The sequence below is a fragment of the Aptenodytes forsteri genome, unplaced genomic scaffold, assembly GCF_000699145.1.
Source record: "Aptenodytes forsteri isolate BGI_AS27 unplaced genomic scaffold, ASM69914v1 Scaffold270, whole genome shotgun sequence".
NCBI lineage: Eukaryota > Metazoa > Chordata > Aves > Sphenisciformes > Spheniscidae > Aptenodytes > Aptenodytes forsteri.
This window is the reverse complement of record NW_008794631.1, coordinates 3835838-3845518: the sequence shown is the minus strand read 5'-3', so window position 1 is coordinate 3845518 and position 9681 is coordinate 3835838. Positions and strand designations below refer to the sequence as shown.

Genomic DNA, 9681 nt, shown 5'->3' with positions numbered 1-9681 from the left:
TGCATTTTAATGGCTGTCTCCTAGCTCTCAAGATGTTTAATACATTTCCCCTTCCATTGTATTGCAGCTAAAATATGACCTGCCGCTGTTTAAATAATGTAATTTAATGATTTCACATTTTCAGCCATGCAAGGCTTCCTTTCAGCACTGAAGCCTTTCGCTAATGATTTGGGGAGAGAGTTTGTTCTCATTTCTTTCAGAACTCAAGATTGAGAAACTCTGGCTTGGAAATAAATTATTGACATCCATTTTAGGAACAGTACAATGTGTAGTAGAAATAAAATACATAAAGTTTCAGTGCCATGAGGCTAGAATCTCCAACTTGTTGATTTCTTTCAAGGTTCAAGTGTCATTCAAGCTCCGTATCAGTGGAGATATCTAAAACACTGTTGTGCCATTGCTATGTGATGTAATATATTTGGGCCAACCCTTTGCAGAGAGACTACCAAATTGTTATCCATGGTGTGTGAGTGGCCAGCAGTGATAACACCGCGATAGTTTCTTCTCATTTCAAACATGTATACTATACAAAAAGGATAGCTAAAATACATTAACTTTTTAGCTAAAACTGCTTTGGCTGTCATGGAAAAGTGAACAAAATGAGAGGACACCCTTTTGCAACTCCTCAGCACTGGAATACTTTCCCATTTCTCAGTGATCTTGACATGAAATCAACAGGGCTAAAAAATATATTAAGAAAACAAAACAGAACAAACTCAGCCCCCAAAAAAGGTATCTTTCTGTTCAGATATACAGAAATATTACATTGAGACATAAAAATCAGATGGGCTTAAGGAGAGAATGTCTTTCCATGAATATCAGCTCCCAGGCATTACTGAATACTCTCATATTAAGCAACTACTAGTCCCTTGGAGAGACTCTTGAGAAGGATAACTAAAATTAAAAAAAAGAACACACTCCCCCCAAAACCTAGAGAAATCTGACCTGGTAAAGGAGATGCAGAAACTGAAACTGTTCAGCCCAGAGAAAAGTTTTCCGAAGATGGAAAGTTGAATATTGGTGAACACCAGTTTGGACAATAAGAGGAAAGCTGGCAGAGTGTTTTCTGCATTAAGTCAATAAGGACAGGCCAAGAAGCAATGGACTAAAAGCAACAGACAGGCAACACATTGCCTCACTTTTTCCCTTCTCACAACCTCACCATTGCTATTGTGACACCTCCAAAATTTTTGCTGGTTAGGAAAGCACGGCTGTGTTCCAGCTGTAACTCTAAGAAATGGTGAGGGGAAAACAGGTGTGTAAATTTCTTGGGACAACAGCTTTCTTGGATGGTTTTTAAACTCTTATCTTCCGTGCTTTTAGTGGATTACAGTAAAAAGTTATGGTTGTTGATTTTATTGTTTTCTTCAAAGAACTGTTGGTGGAAAGCCAAAGTTCCATAGGTGAATCTGTGTTATGTTCAGGGATTTCTGTTTACTCTAAAGCAGATGGCTCTATTCTGCCACCAAGCCTCTGGCATCTCAGTAAATTGCATTCTTTGCATATTTTTGTGCATATAAAATGTGTTTAATAGGAGCCAGGGAAAACATATTTTTGTAAGCTTCACAGCAAGAATTTACACATTCACCTTCCTTCCTTCTGTTCACACACATTTGATTTATTTGCTCAGGAAACAGATATGGTATAGCAGTGTGTATGGCAAATGACATAGTGTAATGAACAGAAAATAATCAAGTATGTATCAAGGAAAGTAATTTTGAAAGAGGCTTAGTCTAAACCTCTTTTCACTTACAGCAACAAAATTCCTATTGACTTAGTGGTGGATCAGGACCATATAGCAACTGAACAATTTAACACAAATACATTTGGAAAAAAAAATCTTATTTATAAGTAACTGACAACTGAAGAATAGGTAATTTCACTGAATAAGTTATACCGCCTGAGTAATTTCCATATCCTTAATCGCTCCATTTTACCAATGTCTTGAATTTTTAAAGAAACTCTTGTTTTCTCTTTTTAAATACTCAACATATCTTCTCTATGATTCCTATCACTGAATGCTCTTTTCTCTTTCCACAAGCAAGGGTTTTCATTGTTTCATCCAGTCACCCTGAGGTCTCATACTTATCACTCTGAACCAGACCTGAAAGTCCCTGAGGAGAAAATCAGTTAAACATATATGTGGATCTCACAAAATTTAGTGGGATCACTCCCTTGATCAATGTTTAGTACGAATTCAAGTATACTGTTAGATCAGAACTTTTCTGAATTCATACATTATTCAAGAACTCCTCAGCGTGTCTTTTGAGTTACCTAGCTGGGGTAGTTTGTGATGAACAGGTTTAGAAGTTTACTGATGAGAGACGAAAAAGAAGAAAGGAGAAGACCCAGCTCACAGCTCACAGGAGCTGTGGACATCTATGCTTGACTGCACTGGAAATTCGGGGACAGCAGACGTGACAACAGGAGTAATAAGAGAGGTTAGAAAACAGCATGAATACATGTCCCCCAGTTGTCTAGGTTGACTGTGCCACAGTGAGGTTTAAGAGAGATGGAAGTTGATGAATATGGTCTGATTTCGCCCAAAGGGCAGGAATTACCAAAACTGTGTTGAAGCATGAGTTTCTATGAGTATACCTATAAAAGTGCTGGCTACAAAACAGAACACACATTCTATGATTATCTTTCAAATAACCACAAAAAACAGGGACCAGAAGTCAATCAGGTTCAATGGAACTGATGATACCATACAGCTAAAGATGTTCTCTAGAAACACAGCACTCTCACCTGACTCCTACCTTCATTCACACATGCCTTGGGTAGTGGGCTATATAGGAAGCAACAGAAGCTTACAACTGTGATTCAGGGCCCTTAAGAACTATCTTGACCAAGTTACTTCATTTCCTTGTGTATCAGTTTCACTTCCAAATAATGAGGGCAGTGGCACTTGCTTAAAGGATTGGGAGGGAAGGGTAGAGAAGATGACAAACAGCAACACAACTAAGTGAATTCGCGGGTTCTGATCCTTTCAGCTACTTTATTGAAGATGTCATTGCGTCCATAGACAGGGAACTGCACCTGATGCTCCAGCCAGTCCCTATTTGATCCCATGCTTCTATCTACCAGTAAAGGTTCTAGAGGAAAACTTTTCATCTGGTAAGGTCATTGCTTGCAAAATTTATTTGGCAGCAGAGTTACACCTTTTAGCTAGCAATTAGACACCCAAGGCTAAACTAAAGGGCAAAGGTTGCCTGGCTTAATCCCTACCCTCCAGCTTTGCAACACCGGGTGAATAAATGTCGTAAGAACTGCACAAGCTTATGTTTATTTATAATACTACATACCCAGCAACTATAACCTGGAGCACTCCAGAGTGGAAGGATACATTTTTATAATGCCTGTTTCTTCATTAAGATTTCATCATCCACCTACACTAAAAAGCCACTTCCCCTTCACTTTGTTATATCTGCTTTTACCCGCTCCTCTTCCTGCATTATTTTTTTAATCTCCAGTTCCCTACTTTACATGCACTCTCAAATTTTAAACAAGCAAAATTTGTGCATTAGTGTGTCCTTTTCATCTATGATTTATGAATGACAGGTTCTTCGGTGCAGCTTAATGGTATGAGAGAGATATTATTTTAAACATTAAAGTGAAAACCATTTACAACTATGATAAGAGAGGTCTGTTGACATTAAACTTTAAAACATGCACAAGGTAAAGGCAAGTAGCTGTTCCAACAGGTGAGAGTACTATGCATGTGGTTTGTAAGGGAGTTTGTTCAACACATGAGCTGTCTCTTCCTTTTCTCTGTTTCACTGGTATGAGAGAGATATTATTTTAAACATTAAAGTGAAAACCATTTACAACTAATATAAGAGAGGTCTGTTGACATTAAACTTTAAAACATGCACAAGGTAAAGGCAAGTAGCTGTCAACAGGTGAGAGAGTACTATGCATGTGGTTTGTAAGGGAGTTTGTTCAACACATGAGCTGTCTCTTCCTTTTCTCTGTTTCACAACCTGTAGGATTTGGTGCTTCAAACAACTCAGCTGGTAATCAGCAGCCACCAGAGTTTAATAACTAAAAAGTACTTAGAGCACAGTGCAGAGCATTCTTTCAAAAAAATTACCATTCCGTCCAAGGAAAACTTTTCCTACCATTTACATCAGCAAGAAATAAATTTAAAAAAATAAATAAATAAGTTCAAAGATCTAAAGCTTTATTTTGATACTTCTGCCCACACTTATATCACTTTCACACTGGACAGTCACTTCCTTACCATCCTCTTCCATTAAAGCTGTACAATTCGATTGTAAGATATTGGCTAATAATTATCTCGCTATACTCGGTTCAGTTCTGTTCAGCAGCAACTGCTTTCTGAGAAGCAATCAACATAATTAGGAGTAGTAAATAAATACATCTGTATTTTATATCATATGTGTTTGGATTGAGTGCTGTTCCTAACAGTGTTAGACACATTGATTGAACAGCAGAGAATACTAGGAAAGAACAGGGATATGGGACCTCATAGAACTGCTTTTCAGTCTGATTTTAGACCACAGGGAGAATGTGCAGCAGATATCTTAGGGTAGAACTGTTGCAAACATGGTACAGCTCAGAAAATGGGGAGGATACATGCAGAGATGAACTTTTTGCTTGTGACTTTGGAGTCACGCAACTCCCTCAACAGCTTGGATGAGGGTGGCAGAACCTTATTGATAAAGCAGACCTCCCGCAGCAAGAATGAGAACGCATATCCGGGGCACTGATGGCAGCTGAGAAAACTCTGATTTTATAATAAAAGGGTTTTTAAAAGTGATTTTCATGCAATACTGTGTTTTTAATTGCCCCTATTCATTCAGCTACCCTAATCAGCAGTGGTGAAACAGAATACTTGCCTTCATGCTGCCATTTGAAATTTTAAAGTGAGTAGGGAACATTGATCACTGATGACAGAAAAGCCTAGTGAATCATTCAAGGACTTTACGTTACTGACCCATAGAATCTAAGACCCAACCTCCAATCTATTTTTATAAAAATGCAAATATCCCTTAAGTATCTCTCAAGTATTCAAAAACAATCCAAGTATTAACTTGCAATACCCATCAAGAGCAACATTTCATTGGAAAAAGAGATCACTGGGTTTAAAAGAGAGAGAGAAAGTGAAACAAACAGGCAAAAGAACCTATTAGAAAAATGCTAAACATAACTTACCTTGTAGATTTTGCAATGGCAAAGTCATGATGCCTCCTGCTGCAGCTGCTGCTACCAGCCCTTGGATGTTGGTGAGATTTGCTGTAGGTAGAGTTAGGACGAGTCCTTGTTGGCCCCCCAGCTGCCCAGCCATGTTGAAAGGAATAAGGATCGGCTGATTCAGGGCTGGAGTGCCTCCTGGCATCACCCCCGCTACTGCTGAGGCTAACTGTTGGGCTGTCAGTAATGGCTGTAACAAAACACAGACAGCAAGCCTATTTTACTGTGCATAGCTCACTATTACACACTCACAACTCTTCTGGCTTGGGATCCTTTTGAGTTCCATTACAGACGTGCACTGCTTCCAATATCTTAAAGAATACATTTTCACCAACACAGAAAGTTTTGGCAAACTTGACAGGCTGAAGCTGTAAGCCTTACAGTCATGTAGCATGGTAGCAATCCCAGTTGAATCTAGACTGGAAAATGCATTACACATGCACCAAAGATAATTTATGAACACAAGAAGGCCTAACTCAAGTCAGCCTACAAGTACCTAAATGCCAGCATTTCCCAAATTTTCCCAGTTGTACACCAATTTGTAAAAGCTGAAAACACTACAGTAACAATTACCAGAAGCTATGTGGAACAAGACTGTCCTGGGAAGAGGAAGAACACTGAGTATCTTCTTAAGAGTATGGCTGAACTCAGATAAAACTGTGAAGTGATATGGGAAATCTTTTAAAATGTTATACAGTGCCATACTATCATGCCTACATTTTGCTCTAAAGAAAATAAATACCTGGCATAAAAGATAATGAAATGCCTAATGCAGGAGCTGTGTGTGACAGGCAGAACTGTCAGAGCCAATAAAGTTGCATTAAAATTGCACAAGCTCTTTAATATTAAATTATGACACGTATTTCAAAAATAACTTATATAAGAAATTCAAATAATTTAACCGCCTAAATATGCAAAACTGCTTAGGTTTTTTTTTAGAAAAACATACAAAAAGCTAATCTTTCCAAACAAATAACTTTTAAAACATATACATGATACATACACGCTCCTTTTTTGTAACACTAAATGCAGCCAAACAGAAGCACATTTTCTACATTACACAGATCAAAGATGATCAATCGCAGTTATTTACTTTTCATCAAATTGCACGTCTCGATTAGTTGAAAGGAAAGATACTGACCTGAGGCCCAACAGGGAACGCAGGATGGGACTGACTGGGTTGGTGCTGGTCTGCTGGGCTTGTGTCAGGCAGCACTGTGTTTCCTCTGGCCTCTGAAATCCAAAGAGCAGATTGACTTTAATATCAAGCCTGGGGACTGGCACATTACCTTCTACTCTGATGTCACATAACATCAAGCTGAAAATGATATGTTAAAGTGCTTTATCAATAACTCAAGCACTCAAATCACTTATCAGCTGCATAAATTATGCTAACATTCATTCAGACCAGCCAACTCATTCAAGGAGCTACAAAAATCTGACAGCAGTGAAACTGAAGCTATCATCAACCCAGCTAATGTGGGTTGCATTATACATCAATTTACATACAGTACATGAGCACTCCGCGTGTGTGGGAACTGCATTTTTTACGCTTAGGTGAGCATCAGCCATTCTAATTTCTGAAAGCAAAAATTATCTGAAAAACAATCAAGTCACATCTACTTTGTATCTTAATAAAGTATTTTCTTTTGTCAGTTACTGAGGCAGCAAAGGCTGTACTAGGTGCAATAAAAAGGCACTATGAAAACTGAAAACAGGTATGCTTCCAAATGACAGCTTGTTTTCTAAATTGCATGTGCGGGGTGAGCAAAATTCTGTGAAACCAAGGATTTCCAGCATTTATTGAGATGATCAATATCCAACAATCGAACTATATGCTGGGCACTAATGACTTGCTAAGCACAGAACACAGTCCAGCCCTACTGGATTTCGCTGAAGTCTGCAATACAGATTTGAAAAGGAAAAAGAAAAAGAAAAACGTCCTATCAGTCATAAGAAAGTACCAAGATGTTTTCAAAACTACGTCCCAATCCTCCATTTCCTCCGGGTGAAGGACTCGCATTGATTCACAAAGTTTTTCAGCGCTGATGGCACGATCAGGCCCACATTTATCTTTGAAGCTGAAAGAATGACAGCAAGTATCAAAAGTAGCTGCAAGAGTACTGTGGTCTCTTAAAAAGGCAACCCTGGCAACGGCGTCAGGTTTCCTGGTTGGCACGATAGCTCCTGTTCTGTTATTTTTTTCTGATGAGCAGTTGAAATCCCGTTCTAAGTAAACCTTAACGAGATGCTCTTTTCCAATGTTTGTCCTATGAATAGCAAGTGCAAGATAATTCAGAACCAGTTTATTGGCACACTCTGGCACGGTAAGGAAAAAGGATACGATTCTGTCATATTTATAAATTTTAAAGAGGGCATTATCAGCTCATTTAAAACAAATTCTTCTATATATTCTCCAAGGGGACAGACTTATAAATAATGGAAATGTGAAAAAAAAAAATACTTCAGCACATTAAGGTACAAATAAAATTGACTGCTACATATTATTCAATTGACTTCTATCTCTACAGCAAAGTGTCAATCATAACAGCATTTTAGAATAGGATTAAACAATAAATGTGCAGAGTTATTATGCAGAAATCTGAAAATCTGATTAATTTGTAATATTTTTGTGTGGTCTCAAAAAGTCAGAAATGGACGTTGCTTTGGGAATACTTACAAACGGTCTATTGAAATATCTGATTTGGAACTAATAAAAACATACAGACTTGCTGGTGTCAATCATAACAGCATTTTAGAATAGGATTAAACAATAAATGTGCAGAGTTATTATGCAGAAATCTGAAAATCTGATTAATTTGTAATATTTTTGTGTGGTCTCAAAAAGTCAGAAATGGACGTTGCTTTGGGAATACTTACAAACGGTCTATTGAAATATCTGATTTGGAACTAATAAAAACATTCAGACTTGCTGACATTTTATAAAGTGAATTCTATAAAAATATGTTTGGAATTTTAATGAGCACTGTCGTTTAATAATGAGAATAACCTGACCTACTATGATCGGTGAGGACTCCAATAATTGCCTAATAACATGCAAAAAGAGACCCAGTCACTAAATTTTTTATGTGCAATTTACTCATCTGAGTTGCTTGAAAAGAAAGAAATGTAACTAGATACGCGAGATTCAGTGAAAACTCTTTCTTTCAAATGCATTACAATCCTACTGCTGCTGCCATCCCTAAGACCAAAGATAGGTTTTCTTCAGTATGGGTTCCTCCTATACAAAATAAAGTGCTATGTTACTAAACACAATTTTACCTTTGGTAATTTCCACATATTGTTACGGGTTTTTTTTAATCTTCTCATCACAGCTGTATGTGTAAAGTGATATTAGATCAAAGGCTCAATACCAATGAATATATCACTCCCCATTAAGATCAAATCTTATAAATCAATTTTGTTTATGTAATTTTAAGGGCTGAGAATTTTGTCTTTGTGTGTGATTTAATTAATATTAAAACAAGCTCCTGATACTCTGTCACATCATTAAATTGTCCTATGAAAGCTTTGGGAGAAGAACAAAACTGGAGTCAAATATTCACTAGAATTAGATTTTATTGCAATTACTATAGCCTGAGCTCTCAGAAAATAAATAAGAAGTTCTGAAGAAATATGCCTATGCTTTAGTATTTTTTTCCATGGTGCAGCTATCCTAAGAACCACTGTTTTCTGTTATCTGTACCCTAAGGATTTTGCAGTATTTCATCTCACAAGCTGTATGTAGTACAAGTGGGTTATACAGGACCATAAAGCCAAAATTAATTACACTCCTTTCCTTTTGCATTGTACTAATTGGAATCACTTAGGATTACATTCTTTCATATGGTCACTCATCACAGATGATGTATCTTTTTATTTCGGTGCTCAAATGCTCTGCCTGCTGTTTCTAGCACACTTTCCATATGATGCAGGCATCTCAGCAAAACAGCACACGCTTTCACGTGCATGAATGTGGTCTTACATGGCACCCTATATGAAATTATACATGCTCTATTCTCAGACCGAAATTCTCACGTTTCCTCTCATGACCCTTCCAATCTACCTGCTCTAACAGCCACTCGAGTCAAGACTTTTTTCAAAACGCACAGGAAAATCTGCCTGCTGGGCTGGCAGAAAATACAGCAAAGCGAGGATTTCAGGGTTAAGTTCTGTTGCATCACACACAGTGACAGCATTTATTCCTTGCTGTACACTGTCTTCAGCGAGACGCACAGGTCAAAGCTCCCAGGAAGGCGAAGCAGAGCACAAAACCCTGGTAGAAGGCTGCTTTTCCTTTTCTGCCTTTTAATGTTGACCGGGTGGATTCCTCTGATTTCAGAGGATCTGAGGAGTCGGGAGAGCTCTGTGTCACAGCTACTATTTCTGATTCACAGACTCATTGCTACTAATTTGGAAAAATACCTTCATTAAGACCATTGCCCTAAACTGGCAGCGCACAAT

The 9681-nt window shown here is 37.9% G+C and overlaps 1 protein-coding gene across 1 annotated transcript in view; it reads right to left on the bottom strand.

Annotated features, from left to right (window-relative positions):
- The window catches only part of POU6F2 (POU class 6 homeobox 2), a 258012-nt gene that overhangs the window by 177229 nt on the left and 71102 nt on the right, over positions 1-9681 (bottom strand). The window contains exons 2-3 of the mRNA XM_009273492.1: positions 6359-6450; positions 5179-5407 (exon numbers count right to left, since the gene is read on the bottom strand). Of these exons, the coding sequence (XP_009271767.1) occupies positions 5179-5407; positions 6359-6450 (321 nt within the window). The remainder of the gene's footprint in view (positions 1-5178; positions 5408-6358; positions 6451-9681) is intronic.